Source organism: Prunus dulcis, chromosome 5, assembly GCF_902201215.1.
Source record: "Prunus dulcis chromosome 5, ALMONDv2, whole genome shotgun sequence".
NCBI classification, from domain to species: Eukaryota; Viridiplantae; Streptophyta; class Magnoliopsida; order Rosales; family Rosaceae; genus Prunus; species Prunus dulcis.
This window is the reverse complement of record NC_047654.1, coordinates 8232021-8254575: the sequence shown is the minus strand read 5'-3', so window position 1 is coordinate 8254575 and position 22555 is coordinate 8232021. Positions and strand designations below refer to the sequence as shown.

The following is a 22555-nucleotide window of genomic DNA, read 5'->3' as shown; positions in this document are numbered from 1 at the left end:
TCCTTCTCTAATGTCTCGCTTGTGTTGAAAAAAGAAACAATGTCATAATTTGGTTTAAAGCATGTGGAAAAGACTCTTGTAGAATTGAGATAATCATGATTAACATTAGAAGCAAATGTTATAATTTCTGGCGTAGTTTAGATTAGGAACCACCAACGAAAACTGTGAATAAAAAGTCTGAAGGAAACTGCTCACGTGCACACAGAGGAAATGTCACAATATGAATAGCAGCCTTTTAATTTCTATCTCATCTACATGAATCAATTTTGGTTAATTATTTAATTAAAGCTTTAGTTAGTTAACACTCACCTTTCACAGACAACCAACGAAATCATTGCTACTCTACTCTACTTTCCTTTTCTTTCAACTGCGTCATTATCCTATTACTAGCCCCTCATAATCCTATTTACTTTTTTAATATCAAATTGCTAGCTATCTTTCTCAATTGTCCTTCTCCCGTTTATCTCTTTAATTCGTATTTTGTTTCTTGTTTAAGTGGAATACACATGTCAAAATATTAGGTAAAAAAGTAATTTAAAAAGACAAATAGAGAAAAAGTAGCTAGCATTCCCCTTTTAATATTCTACTCGGATTAAATTAACAGTTATAGATCCCAAATATTAAAGAAAAAGTAAGTATAAGAAAATTAACACTAAACAATATTATTAAGTTCTTATGACTGTGGTGCTTATGATTTGACTACTGTTAAAAATGTGGCTTGCTTTTGGTGGCATTGACAGAATTCTCATGGTGGGGGCAAAATCTCCAATTACCATAATTTGATTCAGCACCCCTTGATTTTTAACCTTTTCCTTTTGGGGCTTTTTTCAGCAGTCAATTGTGCTTTCATTTGATTATGTCTTCTTTGTCAGTAATTTTATATCATATGTACCAAAGTGTGTGCTTCATTTTGTAGTCCATATACTATATAGAAAGACTGGAACTAAGAACCCTAAATTACCCTTCATCTTTCTCACTTCAACTTCAAAGTTTCATACACCTTTTGGGCTTTTTGGCAATGTAGAAGAAAGTTGTCATTTCAGTAAAGTTTCATACCCAACCACTACCCATTTGCCCAAATGTCTCATTAGTACTCAATACTCAGTATCAGCTTTAGTCACTTTATAATTACTCACTGTATAGAATCTGGAAATTAGATTTGGTGGGTGCATCATGTATGTATTCCCAACTAATTGGGTTGCTTAGGACAAAAGAAATTAAGTGAGACTTCCCCATAAATTCTTATAACAATATTTGTTTTTCCCATGTGATGCAATTACAATACACAATTGTTGCTGTAGTACACCTAACAAGTCACAAAATTGAAAGAGAGCATGAGTGGAAGAATTTTAAAAAGTAAAAAAAAATAAAATTGTAATACTAGAAGAGTAGAAGTTGTATTTCTAACCTAACCAACGTAAAATGGGATGGAAAACCTTATTAGTGTTAACAAATGATGGTATGCATCTCCGGTGGTTAATAGTATTTATCCATGCATCTGATGAGATCACGTGTTTGATTCCCACCCTCTCACAATATCGCTTATATTTATAAATTAAAAAAAAGTTATGAAATGATGAATGATGCATTGATACATGTTTTGTTATCAAAATTTGTCCAAAAAAACTAAATAAATCATGGGTTAGTGTAAGTACTTGAGTGTCATTAATTTTGCTGCAGATTAGTTTATAACTCAATTCTCATTAGCATCTAATTTTAAAGATTATAAACTCAAAATTAGTTGAACACTGATATCATATATAAACTCCAATGATTAAGGCATACGCAACGCACTGTTGTAGCCTGAAGAGAATGTATGCGTTAATTGAGGCACCAAAATTAGGGAAAGTGGTTTCAGAACTGTTGTGGAACCACAAATAAAGAAAGTCATAGACATAATAATGGTTTTCTGGGCAATAACAGAAAAACAAAAGCAAAAGAAGAAAAAAAAAAGTTAGGTACTTTTGTTAAGCATCATATCAGTATAGTTCATGTATGGTAATGAGCAAGGGTTGACATTTCAAGAATAAAATCTACATTTTCAAAATCAAAGCCACAATTCTTAGACAATTGTATCAAATCATTATAACTTACACGTAACGAGTATATACAATGTGATCACTTATACATATACAACTGTTACATGTAAGTTGTATTTTTTTTACCCGTGATATGAACTCCTATTTTCAGGAAATGGATCCAGAGACATATTTTAGGTGGGCCAAAGTCCAAGCCCAGCAAGGGGAACAGAGGAGGTATGTTTGGGCTAAAGTCCAAGCCCATTAAATAAGAACCAAATTTTGTATTAACAACGAATCCGAGGTTCAAACTAATCCACGTATGTCCTTTCAAAACCACACCTTTAGCCGTTTGGTTTCCCTCCTTTTCTTCTCTCATTTCCTACGTACTTCACATTCTCTGTTTCTTCCCCCATTGACGTACTCGTACACCGACCCACCGACCGTGGCCCACATTATTCGTTCACCTCCTGTGCACGTTAGCAAGCACCCTCTTTTCCCTCCTCTTCACCGTCCACTCATCCATGGCCGCTAACTCCGCCGCCGTGCAACCGGGTCGGGTTCGGATTCTGAAAGAAGCGTCCAAATCGGCGGGTCAAAATCTGGGTCCCGTGGTTTACTGGATGTTCAGAGACCAAAGGGTTAGAGACAATTGGGCCTTAATCCACGCCGTTGAGCAGGCCCACAAGGCCAATGTCCCCGTGGCTGTGGCGTTCAATCTGTTTGATCAGTTTCTTGGCGCCAAAGCCCGCCAGTTAGGGTTTATGCTGAGGGGTTTGCGACAATTGCATCGTGATCTTGAGGAAACGCATCAAATTCCATTTTTTCTCTTCCGGGTAAGTGAAAGACTACATTTTTCAAATACCCATTTGGTCTTTTTTGCATTTGTAATCTGTTTGTGTTTGGTTTCTGAGAAAAAAAAAAATGGAATTGATTGTTACCCTGAAATAATGTGCTCTATTTGGCTTTCTGGAATCTCATGACGGTCCATAACTCATATATGGGGACTTGTTTGTTTGGTTTCTATTTTTACACACAGGGAAATGCTGAGGACACTATACCCAATTTTGTGAGTGAATGTGGGGCTTCACTTTTAGTAACGGACTTCTCACCCTTACGGGAAGTTCGGAAATGTAAAGAGGAAATTTGCAAGAGGGTTAGTGATTTTGTGACAATACATGAAGTTGATGCACACAATGTGGTGCCCCTTTGGGCGGCATCAGAGAAGTTGGAGTATAGTGCTAGGACTATAAGGAGTAAGATAAACAAAAAGCTTCCAGAGTACCGAATCGAATTTCCTATGCTGCAGCTACCAGTTACAAAATGGGTGGGCACTAGTCGATTGATTGACTGGGATAGCCTCATTGACGAAGTATTGAGGTTAGGTGTCATTTTACTTTGGTTGACGATTAGATGGGATTATTTGGGATTCCATTGTTGATTCTGTACTTGTGTATAACTAGGAAAGGAGCAGAAGTTCCTGAAATCGATTGGTGTGAACCAGGAGAAAAGGCAGCAATGGAAGTTTTGATGGGTAGCAAAAATGGGTTCTTGACGAAAAGGTTGAAGGGTTATTCATCAGACCGGAATAACCCTTTGAAACCAAGAGGTCTCTCGGGTCTTTCTCCATATTTGCATTTTGGGCAAATATCTGCACAGAGGTGCGCCTTAGAGGCACGTAGCATCCGGAAACTCTGTCCTGAGGTTAGTAATATCAAATTCAGGTTTAACTATTCTTAATCAAGTTGAAGTCGGACTATTTGATTTGTTTTTGCCCTAGATTTTGCATTATATGTTGTGTGACTCTGCCGTAGCACCAAGAAAGTACAGTTTGCTGTCATTTATCATTAATTCGTTTCTTGCTTTATGCAAAGTTATTGTGTGTGATATATTGCTTAACTCCTATTTCTACATGGTATCTAAGGCAGTTGATGCATTTGTAGAGGAGTTGATTGTGCGCCGAGAACTTGCCGATAACTTCTGCTTCTACCAGCCTCATTATGATTCATTACAAGGGGCATGGGAATGGGCACGTAAGACTTTGATGGACCATGCTTTTGATAAGCGAGAACATATTTACACGTCAGTATCTTGGTTTTTATTTGTTGCTCTGTGCTATTTTTGTTTGTGAAATGATGGATATGAACTCTCTGAACAAAATACTGAAATTGCAGTAAGGAGCAATTGGAGAAGGCACAAACGGCCGATCCTGTAAGTTGATTTTCTGGGCTCGTCTTTCGTGTCTTGTTTGAATGAGATTTTGGTGTATCCGAACATTGCCCATGTTTTCCCACCTCCTCCTGTTCAACCTTTATATAATTATGATTGCGCTTTGTGCAGATTATGTATTTGCTTGTGAACTCAGTTACATGTCTTTGGGTCCTCTTTTGTATCAATCTCTACTGACCTTCTATTTCTTGTGCTCTTGACTTTCAGCTCTGGAATGCCTCTCAATTGGAGATGGTTTATTATGGGAAGATGCATGGTTTTATGCGGCAAGTAACCTTTTGATGGATTATATTCTCTTCATGGTTTAATGGTTTACTGTTCTGCTTAGGGTTTTTTTAATAAATGTTTTCTGATATTTGTAAACTTCGTGGATTCTCATTGAATTATTATGTCTTGATCTTTAAGAAAAACAAAATTATGGATTTATGTCATCCCGTTTATGCAATGCTGCTATTTACTGAGCATGATGTCCATTGTGGTTGCTATGTTTGCTTACATTATTATCGCATGCTGTGTTAGTGTTTCATTAAGTCCTAATAGGCTTCTTTTTACTTTTTCATTCTCATTTCACTTGCTAATATCGTAATGTTGGTAATGTTTTCTGTCACAACAGAAAAATTTGTTGGTTTTACTTTTTTTAATTTTCTTGTGTGAAATTTTGATTATGTTATCCACCCAATGAGACTTTGAAAGTCATGTGCAGGATGTATTGGGCAAAAAAGATTCTTGAGTGGACAAGAGGACCTGAAGAAGCCCTTGAAATATCCATATACCTAAATAACAAGGTAAAAAGTTCAGTTCTCTAATGCTTTTCTGGAGGTGGTTACAAAATTTTCACCTAGATTCTTTGCCTCATAACTCTTGCAGTATGAAATAGATGGAAGGGATCCGAATGGGTATGTTGGTTGCATGTGGTCAGTATGTGGTGTTCACGACCAGGTCTGTCCATTTCTCTTTTTTCTTTGGGTGATGCGTTTTATGTCAGCTGTATTTCGTCTTAACTTTTCCATAATTGAATCTTTCCATCGATAACTGGATGCAATACAAAGTTACAAATGTTAGGTTGGATGTGGTCCTAGATTCCATGAGCTTATGAATCGCAAAGAAATTAGAGTGTTCATCTTTTCTTAAAGATTCTCTCATTTGATCCTTCATTATGGCATTTCAGGGTTGGAAGGAACGGCCAATTTTTGGGAAAATACGTTACATGAACTATGCAGGCTGCAAAAGGAAATTTGATGTGGATGGATACATTGCCTATGTAAAGAGGCTTGGTGAAACCAAGAAGAGAAAAGCAGAAAGTCTACTTGGTGGAAAGGCAAAAGAACTCTGCACTTATTAGTGCTTTGGGTTATTGAAATGAATGTAGTAATCTGCAGAATCGTCACGAAAGAAAGCATAGTTAGAACTTAGAAGACAGTTTCTAAAGAAAGATAGGTAATAGAGTTGCAGGCCTTCTCTGTAAAACCTATATTCCAAGCTGTCACGGGTGCTGCCCAAATTGCAACCATTTGGTGCCAGGTTTTTGGCCTCTTAGAATGCTGTAGATCTTATTGTTGCTCAATTATGTACTGGAATTCTTGTTTCTTTTCCCCCTTTTCATGAAAACCGCCTTAATATAGAAAAAAATATTGTAAGCTTTCATGCATTTGGCAGAAACAGTTAAAAAGTCTCTTGAGTTATAAATGTATTTTTTTAGTGCAGAATTGCTTATGAGCATATTTCAGCCGTACATGAGTCTATTGAGTCCCAAAGGTAGTAGAAAGTCAATAATATTTCAGCCTTACATTACCAAAAGTTATCCCAATAGTATTAATAAAAAACAACAGATGCATGTTCCTTCTTCTCCAATTTGTGCTACAAAAGAATCCATTCAAGCTCAACAGTATGCAGAAACATGCACTAATACAGAGACCAACAGACATTGGCTTTTGGGAGAGACTGATATGGTCACTTGTGGTTTCTTACAATCCAAGTTGATTTCTCTCTCTATCTCCCTCTCTAATCCTTCTCGCATTGAACATCGTCTTACATTCCAGCTTGTTTTCTACATCCGCTTCCTTTTCGGTTTGCCATCATTCTTGGGTTTTTTCTGGTTGTCTTTCTCCCGCTGCCGGGGGCTACTTCCTTCTTCCTGCCAGCTATTCCCTGGTTGGGTTTTTTCTGGTTGGCCTTCTCATGTTGCCTGGGGGGTACTTCCTCATTCCTGTCCTGGCCTCTTTCTGCAAAAGCAAAACCCAATCATATCACGGAAACTAGACCCAAAGGCTAATAAAAACACTTAATAAACATGTAAACCATTCTCTTTATTCATGGGCATTAAATAAATAAAAAGATTTCATGTAAACACCATATCTATTTCACCTTCGCCATTCTCAACAGAGTGGGTTGTTCTTCTTGTTTTGGCTGCTCGTGCAAAATAACTTGGATGGTTTTTTTGTTCTTTTTTGGATCCTTAGGGGACAATCTATTTTGGATCCTTGTCTGCAAACCAGATTAGATCATTCCACTTGGAAAAGTGTTTTACAAGGTTCTGCATTGTTGGGTAACTATATTGGGTGGTGAGTTGGAAAGGGAGATGTGGAGAGTCTTAGGAGTGTGGTTTAGGGTTTAGGGTTTAGGTGGTGCAACGAATTATTAAATATCCCATTGGGTTTGGGGCCTTTTCAGCTAACTTAAATCTGCTTATAATCTTATCTTTAGTGATTTTGGAGAAGCTGGAAGCTGTTATGGAAGTGGAAAATCCTTCCTAAATTGGAAATCTTTCTTTGGCTTGCGCTACAAGGTAAAGCGCTTTCTAATGAACAGAGATTGAGAAGGGAGTTAACCCTTGATCCTTCTTGCAATTTTTGCGGATGGCATTCTGAATCTATCCTCCATGTAGACGTCTGTCCAAGGTCTAGGGAGGTTTGGGCTTTGTTTTTGAATGTTCAAAGTAAGTTTTTTCTTGCTGATTTTAAACCACAGCTGTTGAGGAATTTACCGTCTAAAGCCAAGTGGAGTGCATTTTGACTGGTGCACCCTGTTTGTGTTCATATGTTCTAATGATCAGGGAGATTTGCCTAACCATCCTAGGCAAATTATTATGTCTGCTGTTAGAATGGACAAAGTGCCAATCCTCATTGCAGCAAGAAAAGTTGTTAGGCTTCAGTTTTTTGAATTTCTAATGGTCATATTAATACTGGATTCAGCATGTCAATATAATACAGATTCACAGAACCAACGGGGCCTAAGCTCCATCTAGAATGTCTAACGCGCCACTACCAAAATCAATAGGTGTCTTTACCCAAAAAAAAAAAAAGAAAAAAAAAAAAGGAAAAGAATATGGATACAATGAGATGATGCATGGATCTATGGTTACAGATTGGATTGGCGACAACCAATGTCATTCCCAGCCTTTCCCATGGCCGCCTCCACATTCAAATCTGGAGATCATCCAACGAGAGCTCGTTTGCCGTCATCATTTTTAGTTTCTGCAAATTAAAACAGCCAACAGCATTTTAAAATTACTGCTAGTTGGGGCGGATGGTAGGAGATTGTCTGACGATATTAGGTCTACTCAAGCTTTGAAGATCAAAACTAAAGTTCATTACCGTAATAAAAGGTGCAGGATCGTCAAGACATGAGGAGCCTAGAACAACTTCCCTCCTCAGCTTAGTTGTGAGCTTGTGGCAAACCCTTAGCTGAAAACGAAACATGATTTCTCAGCTCAATAAACGAGAAAAAGCAATTATCATAACTTCATTTAAGGACAAGTGGAACACTTTCGTACCTCTGATCTAGTAGCTCCACCTACTATAACTACAAATATGCGTTGTCCCATCTTCTTGAAATCACTAGAAGCATGCCTTAATACTGAATCACTACAGGCAGCAGGAGAAAAATAAAATTACAGTTGTGAGAAAAATAAATAAATAATCATTGGAAGGACACACAACTACTATATGGTAGGTTTCAAAATGCATAATCCCATAAGTAGCCCTGATTATTTAGGGTTTCTTGATCATGAAGGGAATAACAACTCAGCTGCACACACAAAGATACCTTGAATACCCATCATCGGAATTCTTCGGCCGTGCCCATGTTGGTGCCCGTCTTGATCTCATTGAATGAGCAACTGGAGGTTGATGTATTGCTGCACCATGTGATGTCCCGTGAAAAGTTGGACTTGGGTCGTTTAAACATGGATAATCCTCCTTAGACAGTTCACCTTTGCTAAGGTTTTCTACAAGTTCCTGAAAGAAGAGAGAATTTTGGATACAAAATCCGTAACTTTGCAGCTTTAACCATTGGAACTGAGTTGCATGGTAGACTCACGACATGGTGATGATTATAAGATGGAGGCCTTAATTACGTGTGATATTTCTCCAAGTGAGCTTCATCAGCAAACAAATGCTACATGTTTATTTTTCTTTTTCTTTTGTTGTTAAGCACACGAATTTCACATGAAAGGTCCATTTGAATACAAGAAAACATTATAAAGAAAGATCGATAAAATGAAGCACAGGCCAAATAGAAGTGGCAATTCCAAGATTCCAAGTCTCTTCTCTATTCTAACAATAACACTACTACTAGCAAACAATACCATGCCCACCCCAACATTAAAGGACTCACTATTTGCTAGCACAGTAAACCCTCAAGGAGACAAAAGCTTCTATTTAGGACGATTGAATCATTAGATGCCTTCTCATAAAGGTTTTATAAATGCAAACCTCAATCACCTTAACATGAGCAATTATAAATATGTATCAGTACTAATATTTTGTTTTTCATTTGAATTCAAAAGCTTCAACAACATGGCCATCGAATTAACAGACAAGCTACCCATTTATACTTGGTTTGATTGTCCCATAAACAGGAACCAATACATTTTAGAGGTAGATTGGAAGCATTACCATAAACCGACATAGTTTTATACAGGTGTTCCAATCATATGACATGCCAGACCATTCATTCCATATATGCTCAGAAGGGTACAAACCAAACCAACTGAAAGGTACCTCTATGATGGGATAAAAACGCGAAAGCTGCCATGTTTCTCCTTCACTTGGACGTTCTTTCCTACCTCCACGTTTCTTCTGATAATTGAATAGCCTCTTGTTAGATATCGATGAACTGATTGAAAGAACTAAAGAAAAATTATAATGTATGCATTCACCTTATGCATATCAAACTTCAGAGAAAAAGTGGCTATTGAGCTTTTTTTGGTATCTGATGATCCCCCAAGCAATCTCATATTATTCACAGCATTCATATCATCGGGTGGTAATTTTGCTAACTGAAAACAAAGAAATTTATCACAAATGAACACTTGTCTAAGGCTATACACTGATTGACCTTGGGTGGTACCAACCTTCATCAAATTGTGACCCTTCTCACCCTCAAATTTCTCAGGATAAATGGCTGCAAGAATCATCAACAACCGCAACTTATTTTCACCAGTCGTATCCTGCATAAAAATGGTATATGTTTTTTACAAAATATGATGACAAGGAATCTGGTGCGTCCATATATATACTTCTATAGTTTCTTACATCTTTTGTATTCAAAAATTTGATCACATCTTTCATTCCTGCATCTCCAAAAACAAGATCCTGCTCCAGCTGTCCAAGTTCTCGAAGCCCAAGCTCCCGGATAATTCTGTTAACTTTCCCTGCAATCTGGAATAAACAAATTTTGCCTAAAGCCATGGCTATCATACTTAAAGTCAACAGCTTGAAATTTCTTTTGGTCATTCAATATGCTGTCACTTCTAATGTAAATCTTACCTCATCCAGTTATACTTTTATTTAGTATTTTCTGTGAAACAGAAATTTGAGCTGTGTTGCTTCTCTTGGTTAGGTAAAAATGAAACCTCAAATTATCTTTTCCAATAGGAAATTGGCAAGTTCAAGAGGAAAAAGAAAACAAATTTGGACAAAGCTTGCAAATAAGTATTGGCAAAAGGATAATTGGTTGGATGAATATATCTCAATCCATATAATTCATTCTTTTAAAGGCTGAGAAACATATTCTTTTTAAGAACCTTATTAGATAATAGAAATTACAAATGAACAACAAATAAGACTCCACTGTCATAAGTTGTTTTCGTATATACTTAAGCAACTTAAATCCTTAAACCAATTTTTAACTTGTTGGAATTTTATAAATCAAACTGATACTTTAAATTAGATAATCTATCAAAGAACTAACCTCAACATGAAGGGATAGCTTGTCAATTTGTTCACTGTATTGCGGCAATGCTTGAACCATCTTTTGCAAGTCCCTCGTAGATAGTTCCCGAGCATCTCTATATAAAGGTGAATGTTTAGGTGAGAAACAGAACAAGACAAAAATTGACATACCAAATAGACTTGCATAAGCTTCCAAACATTAAAAGAAATTTACACGTATGATACAATCGATAGAAAAAAAAAGGGCATGAAAATAATTAAAGATCAAATTATTTTATTTATACACAAATTTGGGTTAAATTTAAATACCAATAATAAAAATCCTAAAAGAGCAAATCACATATCCTTTTTTTGGAAGGAGAGCAGTCACATTATGGAAATATCTTACACGGTGGAGTCATTCCAGATGTCAGCAAAACCCAAATAGACATTTGCATTGCCCTTTATAGAGCAACCCTAGGCGCAACTCAAATGATAAAAGGGTATTTTATGTAATATTACATGCCAACCAATTTTCATTTAGATGTAGATTCTGATCAAAATGGTGTCTTATAGCTATCTATCTCCATATTGAAGGAAAGTTAGGAAATAAATAAATAATTCAAATTCATTTTAAAAAAATGAAACAAGTACGTCGCTTATGACAGTTTTTAAGAGTAAATACACACTAACCTTGCACCATGGTGGATTTGTGCAGCCTTATTCTTTGTTATGAAATTAGTCATTTTCTCATGCAACCTTTCACTAGCCTGACAAGGGTAGTTTGTGATTAAAAATAAAAAAGCTAAGGAAAATCCCAGAAGATAAGTATAGGCACAGGACATACATCTGCTATATGTGCATGGCGAAGCTCAAGCCAGATTGGATCATGATCCTCTAAAAGAACCTCTTTTTTCTCAGGTGGACCACCAGTTTTGCTTGGAACCTGTACATACAGTTCCTTGATAAAGTATCCATCACAAAATTTGAAAGCATATGTACATAAATGGATGTTTCAACTTACCTCATGCACATATTTATTTCCATCCATATTTAATAAGTCGTGACACATAGCATCATATGTCCATTCATGTATGATAGGTGCAATCTGAAAATTCAGATGTGAATATTCATTATAATAATAAAGACAAGGACCACTAAGCATGATATGTTTTTATAACCAACACATGCACCTAAAAACCTGATCTACAGATCTGTCAAGGATAAGCAACTCGCATGTTTCTGTCTCAGGGAAGTTCGGAATGGTTTTTTTATATTTCATGAGACAATCCCAGATCCCAGCAGCAAGCTTTGTAGGAATTAAATCACGAAATGTGGTCATCGTGGTGGCATCAAGTGACTTGGCAGCTCGATAGCGGACAAATGGAAATTCCTAGGAAATTAGAGGCAATTAGGTGCTTCAGAAAAATAAATAAATTACTAAAATCTTGAATCAAAATACATTCAATTACAACATGTACCCTTAACGAAGCAAAAACTGTGGCAACACGAGCAGCCATCACATTCAAACATGCAACTCCTTTGCGTGAATCCTCCTCATCCCCATAAAGTTCCTCTAAAGCCCTCTCATTGTTGGTGACAAAAGCCTGGGCAAAGACGATTACAGAATAGAAAATCAATGAACCCTTAGTTTTGAACAAAATCACTGTAAAAATCTATAAATGATTTCCCAACTTAAGATGTTTTGAAACTTAAATTTTTGTGAATTTTTTTTAAAACAATTTCTTTTAAAAAGGGATATCTTAATTATATAAATAAGGACTACAAATCATGAGACTGCACATACCTGGCTGTCTATAGCAAAATATTCCAAATTCATCTGCATATTTATCCAAACTTAGAATCTGCTGATAAACGTTTAAGCAATAACAAAGAAAGAAGCAACTGGCTGATATGCAAAGTTTGGCAAAATCACTAATCTAAGAACAAATAATTTCCATGAAAAAGAAATGCAACCTCTCTTAATGCAGCTATGCGAGTTAAAACAGTTGCATCCTTCTTGATGTGACCAACCAATTCTTTTGAAATAGGAGAGCTGAAGAAAACAAATGCCCTACACATAGAAAAAATACATGGGGAGAAACCATTAAAAGATTCAGACTTCCATGCGATAAAATCACACAAACAACTAGAACAAGAAAAATAACTGATATTCCTGCACATACTTCCTGTATAATGGTGCTCTTCCAGACATGTCGGACAAGAACATGATCACGCTGCAAATTAGCACCACAGAGAGAGAGTTAGAAAGGTTTCCATCCATATGTCTGATGTTGAAAACGCAACAGGAAAGAGGAAATGATTCCAATAATGAATTTTGACGTTACCATAACTGAGAACATTTTCTTATTTCACATCTATTCCCAAAATAATTTTTTAAAGAGAAAACATGAACATTGCTTATGATTCCAGAAACAGAGGTGAGAAAGAACAAGGAAACGTTTTTGGGTCAAAAACATATCTCACAGAAATTCAACCAGAAACAGGCGGTTTAAGAACAGAGACTAACACAATGACTGCCATTCCAACCAAATTCAATAATGTAGTTAATAATTCAATCAAATTATGAGGTCTCAATTTGTGATTGTTAAGTTCTGTTATTGTACCACTACTCCCAAAAGATTAAGTTGTTCGGATGTGCACCAATAAGTGCTTTATATTCTAACCTCGCTTCAAGTGTGAGCCTCTCTCCACCCTTAGAGAATCCAACACATGAAATAACATAAACTGCGAGGTTAAGTTGTAGGGATTTGAATACAGGATCTCTCACTCCACTATCATGATAAGTTCTGTTAGTTACCAATATTCCTAAAAGCTTAAGTTATTTGGATGATGACTAAAAATGGTTTTAGATTCTGGAAAGATTCATTAAGGAACCATAGTACCAAAATGCTATAAGAATAATACATTCAACACATAGATTGACTCATTTACATAACAGCATACTTAATAACAAAATGAGCTCTCACTTTCTCTCTTACGTTTGGGCTCAAAACAGAATTGGTATAATGCATAATGAGGTTCTGTAATACAGATTCACAAAGCAGTCCACCTATGTATGACATTAGATTAGAAGGGTAGCTCTTAGTTCTTCTTACATCAATGGGGAAAGGAGAGGGCATTAGTCCCAAGTCCTTCCCCTCCCCCTCTCCGCCCCCTCATTACCTAACTCTAATTTCACTTTTAAATATAATCTAAGGGAAAAGACAAAAAGAACTAGCAAGAACAAGCAAAGCAGAGACTGCGTAAAACAGAGAAAAAGTCCAATTAACCTATAAAAGAGGTATCAATTTTCATATAGTTAAAAAATTGGTCGTGAAAATTAATCCCAACAAAGTTTAAAAAGTATTACATCTCTTTGGAAGGCTGGATGAACAACCAATCTATCTAAGAAGTATCAATCATCATTTACTTAATACCATTAATAGTAAAAATGAACATGAAAAAAATTAAATCAGTAGTACTTTTCTTTGGTAGGCTGGAAGAAGTATATGGCATCCATGGAGGGCAATGGCTGTCTTCGCCTATATATGTCTTCAACCACTGCAAGAAAATATGAATTCCGTTAACTAGTAGAAATAAAACCAACTACTGAACATGTAATAAAAGGAATACCAATATAGAATCATAATTGATTGGCTTAAAAAAAAAAAAAAAAACTTAAGGGGGAGAAGAAAACGGCAAACACTTATTAGCTTAAAATGTCAACGATGTTTTTTCACAAATCTATAATCACATGAGATATAACTAGTCTATCAGTTTGCCTAACTGGACCACTGAATGCTTACCTCAGCCCAAAAGACAGGACAACTGATTAAACTAACATAAGGCAATGCCAGAACAGCTACAGCACAAACATAAGAAAAACCATGCAGCATGCTGTTCTGAGGTTAGGTAAATTGTGATTGACCAAAAAAAAAAAACAGGAGGATAATAACATTGTAGCATCTCTTCGTGCAACTGGTAACAACACAGATTGGGCAGAAAGCTAATACCAAGACAACACCCAAAAGAGCAAAAAACCTTCTCAAGAAAGGTCCTTTTGATCCTTACATGAAACGCCTTCGTCTGTAATATCAGCCATTTTGCACGCGTAAGACATTATCTTAACAGTAAGTTTGTCCATAATAAGTACCTGCAGAGATATAGATTCAAGGACGACATGAAACATGCAGGTAACCAAAGAAGAATATTATCACATTGAAAATCATCAACCAGTTTATGAGAGAGAGAGAGAGAGAGGAGGAGGAGGAGGAGGAGGATATTAGCCAGTGTGAGAAAATTCAATGTGTGGCAGCTTATTGCAGAGCAAATGGGTTAACAAAATAAAAAGAAATATGATAATTCATTACCCTAAAGATGGTGTCACATTTCCCAACTGTTAAGAGTCCTTGAGTCCTTGATCAAATCATTCATTGACCAAATATATTCCAGAGTACATAAAACTAAGAAACACCCTTAACAGTACACCTGCTGAATTTTATCAATCATAGACCCAAAAGAAAAACAAGCAGTATACACATAATAAGCACATCAACGACATGTATTTCCAGTTGACGTTCAAAAAAATTCCTGATACTTATTTTGATACAATTTTTTTTAATTTTTACAACTTACAAATACGATACTAAACTTACAGAAATTTTAAAAAATTATCAAAGATATTACTTGAAACCATATCCATGCAATATATGAAAACACTTTTCAATTACTTGCACATCAATTTATAAATCAAAAGACAGATGCATGATATACATAATAGATATACATATATACAAATCCGTGTAGAGAGAGAAAAGGGGGCATGAATCCTCCAAAATAATCACAAGCAGTGCATATATCTACCACGAATGACATCTTAATATAAGCTGCATTTACCTTCCAGGTTGCTTTTGAGTCCCCCGTTTTGCAGGACCGAAGCATTTCAATCAATAATCCTAAACATAAAATTTGGGACAAATAACCAGAAAAGATCAATTACCAGGCGATCTGTCAGAAAATGGCCACACAACAAACTAATTTTAACATATTTATATCTGACAACATTTATAATAACAAAACTACAATATCGTCGGCGTCAATCATAAAGAATTAGTTGTCCACAATCATGAAAAAAAGGTAATGATGATCCATATTTTAGAACAAGCTGGTCAACACCCCTATAAAAGAATTCTGAACTTTATCACAAGATTTTCAACCTATACAATCTGCCCTAGCTGGTGCAAATTGCACCACAACGGATAATTGGTCCTTCCACATTTTACACAGCATGAGCTAGCTATCTCACCTTATAGTTCATCCATTACCAATTGTAGATGCAGTCACAGATTACTAACTCCATAAATTCATTGAACTTCTAATTTCTGAACGTCTACTGCCATTTTACTAAATCACTTAAATCATTCAGTATCCAATAAACTCTGAACCAATTAGAACACAAATTCGTTTACCTACAGCTCGAATAAGATAGCCATTAATTATTCAAATTCATAATCAAAGAAACTGAAGTGAAATGAAAGGACAACGAGTAAGGGGGAGAGGGAGGGAACTCACGGTCACGGCTGATTTGCTTAAAATTCTTGTAGTCGCCGCCATAGGACGACGAATCGGAGTCGGAGAACGACATAGTCCTAGCTTTTTCTCCTTTCTCTTCTTCTTCCTTTCCAGACCGATCGATTCGCGAGCAGGAAGACTCGGAGAGGGAGAGAGAGAGAGAGATCGCGCAGTGGTGGAGGTCGCACAGAGAGAGAGAGAGAGAGAGAGAGAGAATGGAATTTTCCTTTTTTTTTTTTTTTTTTTCTAGTTTTCTTTCTTCAAGTGGAAGTTAATTACGAAAATGGATGATTTTAATTCCGAAGGTAATGGGGTGGTGACGTGTTGACTTTGAGGGAATGTTGAACCGGCAAATACAATTCGCGTTGGCTGAAAGAAAGAGGAGAGAGAAAGAGAGAGAAAAGAGAGAGGGAGACAGAGAAATTGAGAAAAAGAAAAGACTTGATCCCTTCTTCTTCTCATTTGTTATATTTATTTTCTTGTAGTTGTTGTAGAGATTTTTTCAGAGGAAAATTTGGAAATTTCTATGCCTGCTGCTGTTGTTGTTGTGGCTTTGACGAAGATTTCACTTTTTCTTTTTCTTTTCTGGCATTTCTGGTTTTTACGTGCATTTTTATATTTTAAAAAATAAATAAAAAGAAAGAAATGACGTTCGGTTGAATCTACAATGACCCTTGTAAAATTATAAATAAATTGATTTCTGGTATTTACCAAGTTAGCAGTTACCATCCAAAAAAATGCTTTTCAGGCCTGTCATCTTCTTGTGGTTTATTCCAATAAATAAAGAAACTTTGATGTGAATCTTTTCGGGTGAAGCTTCTTTTCAATCTTTCTTTCGTGCAAACTCTCGTTTAATAAGAAAATATTCCAATTAAATATGATTAATCTATATCACAATATAATATAGTGAACTTGTTAGTATGAAATTGTGTTGGCATTTTCTAGAACTGAGTATTAGTTTGGAAGTGTTATTTTGTTGTAAGGTTAAAGTAAAATTGATGTCTCTGATTGTCAGAAACTGTAGAATTGAAACAATTCAGCAATTTTCGAATTTCAGAATTGTGACTTAACACGTATTAGACATTTGATATGAAGGGTAAGATATGTCATTTTTCATGCACTCATAATAGGAACGTTTTTTGGAATCTAATATAATTTTATTTCAGTGATCTTCCTTGATTTTAATCAATTAGAATCCCTTTAGGAGTGCATCTCATTTAGGCATATTTTGCAATATCTTTTTTTTTACTTATTCTTTCTTTCTTTCATCCATGATTTGTTACTTATCTTTTAAGTAATTTACTTGCAAATCAAGTTTTAATCAGATCACATTATTAAAGGTGTTGAGATATTCTTGGTAGTTGACCTAAAAATATTAGGACGCCTTTAATGGTGGGATTATCATAAATTTCCTTTGTTGGGTTTTTATTTTCCTATTGATTGGACCACGCATTCCTTAACTTTAGAATATGACAAAAATCTTTGGTGATTGAATTTATTTGTGTGAAAATTAGTCTCATCTTTTTTAACGTGGTTTTATTTTTTGGTGGAGCAAAAAGCATATAAAAGAAGACCTTTGTCTTCTTCATCTTTCACAGCTTTGAACATCAGTTTTGCATGCTTAAACTGCGTTTTTATTTGTGATAAATCATTAAGTGTTTGGTGATTTATCAAACACTTTTATCATTCATATTGCATTCATTGTTGACTCATATAGTTGAGGGTACCAAGACCATGGTGGCGGTTTTTCTCAGGTGAGTTTGAATCAATCATGACAAGTATCGGGTTCAACATAAGGAGAGTTGGAAGGTCATCTCGTGACAAAAGTTGAGTTACGAAGAAATCAGTAAACATTATCTAGAATGTGTCTAGGATAAGTGTGTGAGTTCTTCTTGTAATCATCGTTCTATAGTGGATTTGTTTTGGACTGAGGAGTCCCATGAATTTTTCCTAGAAATGAGGTTTTACTACTTAAAATAACTCTGTGTGTTCCTTTATTTTATGTTCTGCATGTTTCAGGATTGATAAGTCATATCAATCATGCAACTGAAGTTTATTTTTATTTATTAATTATAATTTTTAATTGGCATGTTCCCCCCTCTAGGCACTATTAGTCATCTTACAGGTAATTTCATAACTTGATAATCAAACAGTTATAAAAGTTGTCGGACAATAAAAATTCACATATATCTATACTTTTTTTTGACAATTAGTGGCATATATCTATACTCTTATTTAAGAGAATTCTCATTGTTTGTTACTTGAGACAAAAAAAACTATTCTTTCACCTTAATAGTTCACATATAATGAATGACTGAGATGCCAACCCTAGCGAAAATTGGTCACCCAACCTTTAGCGTTGTTTCATCTCTTTGAGGGGGAGGCCCCTCCGTATTCCCCTCAACATTGTTTTGTTTCTCTTTCGAGGTTCCTCTCGAAGCATATGGATATTGACGCAATGTGACAATTGGATGACTAAGATTTAGCCTAAAACACACAACTCTAGAATCCACCATGAGGGAACCTCTAGTTATTTTGATAATATGGAATAACATACCATAACCCTAACCACGGGTTTAAAGTTGTTTAAATACCCTAGAAATCCTAGGAATAAACAAGGATTTAAAATAGGAAATATAACAAAGTTTCCAAAAACTCAAACACAAAAACTGGATTTTGGGCTACTAAACGATCTCGGATGCCCAAAAAAGCCAGTACATCATAGCAAAGCAATGGGTTCTACTCGCGTTGCCATTCTCTTCGAAAATCGACGGGTCCAAACTTGCAAATTTTCAAGTTTGCCCTTGCGTGCACGTCTCTCCAACTCATGTTCGATTTCTTTCGCCATATGTTCTACCCCATGTTAGTATTGATTTTGTGCTTGGCATCTCCTAGAGACAAATTAGACTAAATATAGATGGTAAATTAGTTGTGATGGTGGCTGTCAAAATTTCAAGATATGCTCTGAAGGCTTATATGTCAACCAACGATCACTAAGGTAAATTCTTCATTCAATCATGCATCCTGATTGTGGTATTTCAAGCATTATTTCAAACTCACAATCTGATTAACATTTTGATTAAGAAGACTTTTTATTTTAAGAAAGATTAATTTATTTTATAAATTGCTTTCCAGTTTTGAACATTAAAAGTCTTATTTGATTGGAAATCAATTAGTCTAATTTTGGAAAAATAATATGTCGATTAGGAAGTAATTGATCTTGTTTCTAGTTTTGAAAACTATTATAAAAAGCAAGGCTTGGTTTTCATTCGTTTAACAACTTTCAACGATTAGAGTATTTCTTGAGTTTTCATACACACAAAAGAAAGTTGCTGTACTTTATTTTCCAGAAGGATAAATCATCAAGAGTAAGATTATCTTGGTGATTTATCTTTGTATTCATATTGCATTCATTTGCATGTTCGGTGACTCATACGGTTGAGCGCACCAAGACCGTTGTGGCGGTTTTTCTCCAGTGAGCTTGAATCGATCATGACCAGTATCGGATTCAACATAAGGAGAGTTGGAAGAACTCCGGCGAGCTTGAAGCAATTGTGACCAGTATTGCGTTCAATATAAGGAGTGTCGAAAGATCATCCCGCGAGAAGTTGAGTTACGAAGAAGTTGGTACGTTGTCTAGAGTGTCTAAGACAAGTTTGTATACTTCTTGTAATTATCGTTCTATAGTGGATTTGCCTTGGACTATCAGGTCCCGTGGATTTTCCCCAAATATGGGGTTTTACCACGTAAAATAACTTTTGTGTTTTTATCTGTTTTTACGTTTTGTACTGTAAAGGATTGATACATCGTATCAATCCCTTTGGCGTGTTTTTATATATTACTGTATTACTCTTGACTATTCAAAACGCAAACTTTACTCTTTTAGTGTTTTAAGTCATCCTATAGGTATTTTCACCCCCTGTTTTGCTGGGCCCGAAGCTTGCTCTGTGTGTAGAGCTTATAACATGCTCGAGCTTTCTTGCTCATTTCTGGGGCTTCATGCCTCTATTCGTGTGTGCTCCCCTAAATCTTCACCATTCCAATCTTCTTAGCGTTGTCCTTGGCTATCCTCTTATTGGTCCTTGCCTTCCTTTAGGTGTATTGGTGATTTCGAATCAGGTGGAGATTGAGCTTTTCGGGTTGATGCCGTTCATCACTCAAACCTTCTCTCTCCCCTCTCGATCTGGATTCATCTCTTGGCTACAACAGCTAACCCAAAATGCAACTTCTCACGTACATTGTGAAATTTGTGTAAAGCTACGGCACCGCTACGGCTTGGGTGCTCGCACCGCCTCTTTCATGTCTCATGGTTCTGTTTCCCTTTCCTTGGGGCTATTATGAGAGTAGGCTTATGGTGGTAGATATGTTGTGGTTTAGTTCTTCTGTTGTGCTTGATGTTGTTTTGCTTACTGGGTTGTTTTGTTGTTTATATGATGATATCATTATCTTGGACAGTTTGTTTGTTCATGTTTATCTGATATTGCAAATTGGTTAGTTTCTTTGTGTTTCCTTACGGGGTTGCTTTATTTGTTGTTTCTGTGCCTTTTCCATTTTGGGTGAGGTCTTGGAATGAATTTCATCTTTCGACCCAAAAAAAATGTCCTTAACCAATTCTTAACTTAAAATCCTTACCGAAGAAACTCCCATTGTATACAATCTCACTTTTTGTTTGGCCCATGTTTACTCTGATAATCCACTCATTTCACTTATACTTTTTTAACACATGTTAAAAACAACTGATTTTACTCACTTATTCTTTAGAAGTTAGATTTAGATCCCGTATTTACTACGTTTAGTTCTCAAATGTTTTTTTTTAATCTTACCACGCTTATAAGCCTATCCCTAATCTATTTGTTTTCCACAAATTATTTTTTTTTATAAAAAAATTCTCTTAAAAAAAAAGGATATGAATAACGGAAAGCTAAGAGAGCGACATCACAAAGGTACCATAAGCTCGGAGGTGCCAGTAGTGGCAGCTCAGAGTGTCCCGCAGGCCCTTGTCTGATCTCCAGGCCATATATATGTATATATACACAAGACCCCACAGTTCATCCCCATAAACCACCACTTGGCCTTTCCCCAAGTTGGCATCGCACCCCACCCCCAGAAGTTGGCATCTGGGAGTTTTTAATGAACAACGGTCGTTCATCAGATTACATATGCTTTTTTTTTTTTTTAAATCAACAATTGTCGTTCATGAGATTGCAGATACTTTTTTATCAATAATTGCCGTTCGTGAGATTGCGGAGACGTGAAACGGCACTCTCTGCTGGAGCCACTTCTGGCATTTACCAACGGCCTTAATGTTTCAAAATTTTCAGATAAAACCAATCTCAGAGTCAGAGGAACTGAGAAATGTTATGATGGGGTGATTCAGAGAAATCCAAATTCTTGTAGATCTCCAGCCTGTAAAGAGGTGGTGTTGTACGGTCTCAGAGGGACAATTGCACAGTGGGGCAAAGAAACACAAGAAATCATGTGTGCCTTTCCGCTCTTTCTCAGCTTGGTGGAGATCAATCTTCCTGGAGAAATCATTAGCTGATAAGTTTTAGTGGCATCACGTCAAACCTTTAGAAATCTCTTCTTTTTTTTCCGTATATTTTAAATATCAGTTGTATTTCATTACGATTAGTAATAATTTGCATGAACAAGGCTTACTTTGTAAAAATTACGGAATAGATGCATAATGACATTTTTTAAGTGTCAATAACAGTTGCGTACCCTAAATAGCTTAAATGAATGGTTTTAGGGGTTTTGATAGAGGAGTCGTTCTATGGTGAGGTTGCAATATATGAGTTATCGATGTGGACCTCCATATTAACAACAGTATTTATTTGAATAGTAATTTTATTTAAATTTAATGAAATGATCATACTGATTAATATAAAAGTCCATACGAAAAGTCTATATATGCCACTCTCACTATACAATTTCGCTTTGATGAAGTGTCACGTGTCATGCTGAAGGACAAAGCCCAAACTTAGCCTTTTCGCCAACGAAACTCCAAGCCCAATACATTTTCTTTTTTTCCAATGACAATTTTATCTCCCCATCACCCCCACGAAGCAAAAGAACAAGAAAGAAAGAAACATCAAAACATCTCTCTCACTTCTCAATAACATTGTATACCGTGAAAGTTTGACCCGTGCATTTTATATACTAGGACAGTGAAAGAAAATCCAAAAACGAAGTTGCAGGCATGCTTGAAGTTGATCCCAAGGAGTGACTAGATTTCCTTACATATGAATATGAATACACTATTTCCTTGTCAAAAATCTTTGGCTCAACTAGGACTTGTGCTTTTCAGCTCTGCCATAGGGCACTGTGCTTGCAATTCTCAGAAGAACAGCTTCCTTTCATTATTGCAACACATGATACGCTAAAATACACATACGCAAAATTGAACAGTTGATGCATTATGAACTTCACATGCATCAATATTCACTCGTCGACCTCATTTGTCAACATGCATCAATATTCAATCGTCGGCCTGCCCGCATTAGCAATTCGCTTCAGCATACATCTACTAAAATGTAGCACAACTCGGATTTAGAAGATCCAAAAATGATTCACAAGAGAAGT

At 36.0% G+C, this 22555-nt stretch overlaps 2 protein-coding genes and 1 long non-coding RNA gene across 10 annotated transcripts; 1 reads left to right on the top strand and 2 right to left on the bottom strand.

The window, feature by feature from the left end:
• Positions 1 to 2406: 2406 nt before the first annotated feature.
• On the top strand, positions 2407 to 5953 carry LOC117628760 (deoxyribodipyrimidine photo-lyase). 4 transcript variants are annotated; one of them, XM_034361283.1, is made up of 10 exons: positions 2407 to 2854; positions 3058 to 3174; positions 3328 to 3398; positions 3482 to 3722; positions 3943 to 4100; positions 4193 to 4229; positions 4455 to 4513; positions 4951 to 5032; positions 5115 to 5186; positions 5416 to 5953. In XM_034361283.1, exons 1-10 carry the CDS (start codon positions 2543 to 2545, stop codon positions 5587 to 5589), a joined length of 1323 nt encoding a protein of 440 aa, XP_034217174.1. In that variant the 5' UTR covers positions 2407 to 2542; the 3' UTR covers positions 5590 to 5953. The 4 variants fall into 4 exon arrangements, with proteins under 4 accessions (XP_034217174.1, XP_034217175.1, XP_034217172.1 ...); XM_034361284.1 differs by lacking the exon at positions 3058 to 3174; XM_034361281.1 differs by having other exon boundaries at positions 3058 to 3398.
• A 50-nt stretch (positions 5954 to 6003) lies between these two features.
• Positions 6004 to 7069, bottom strand: LOC117628761. Its single transcript, XR_004586011.1, has 2 exons — positions 6612 to 7069; positions 6004 to 6469 (listed from the first exon to the last, which is right to left on the bottom strand). It is a non-coding gene; the product is annotated as an uncharacterized LOC117628761 (long non-coding RNA).
• Positions 7070 to 7387: 318 nt separating this feature from the next.
• Positions 7388 to 16522, bottom strand: LOC117627550 (SNARE-interacting protein KEULE). Of its 5 annotated transcripts, XM_034359674.1 has the most exons (21): positions 15974 to 16522; positions 15299 to 15357; positions 14474 to 14555; positions 13885 to 13963; positions 12586 to 12636; positions 12377 to 12473; positions 12207 to 12239; positions 11881 to 12006; positions 11601 to 11792; positions 11424 to 11507; positions 11247 to 11345; positions 11093 to 11169; positions 10440 to 10536; positions 9782 to 9907; positions 9601 to 9696; positions 9406 to 9525; positions 9248 to 9325; positions 8292 to 8482; positions 8020 to 8110; positions 7841 to 7930; positions 7388 to 7720 (listed from the first exon to the last, which is right to left on the bottom strand). In XM_034359674.1, the coding sequence occupies exons 1-21, from the start codon at positions 16044 to 16046 to the stop codon at positions 7667 to 7669; spliced, it is 1995 nt and encodes a 664-aa protein (XP_034215565.1). In that variant the 5' UTR covers positions 16047 to 16522; the 3' UTR covers positions 7388 to 7666. The 5 variants fall into 5 exon arrangements, with proteins under 5 accessions (XP_034215565.1, XP_034215566.1, XP_034215567.1 ...); XM_034359675.1 differs by lacking the exon at positions 12207 to 12239 and having other exon boundaries at positions 15974 to 16378; XM_034359676.1 differs by lacking the exons at positions 14474 to 14555; positions 15299 to 15357 and having other exon boundaries at positions 15974 to 16227.
• Between the last annotated feature and the right edge of the window lie 6033 nt (positions 16523 to 22555).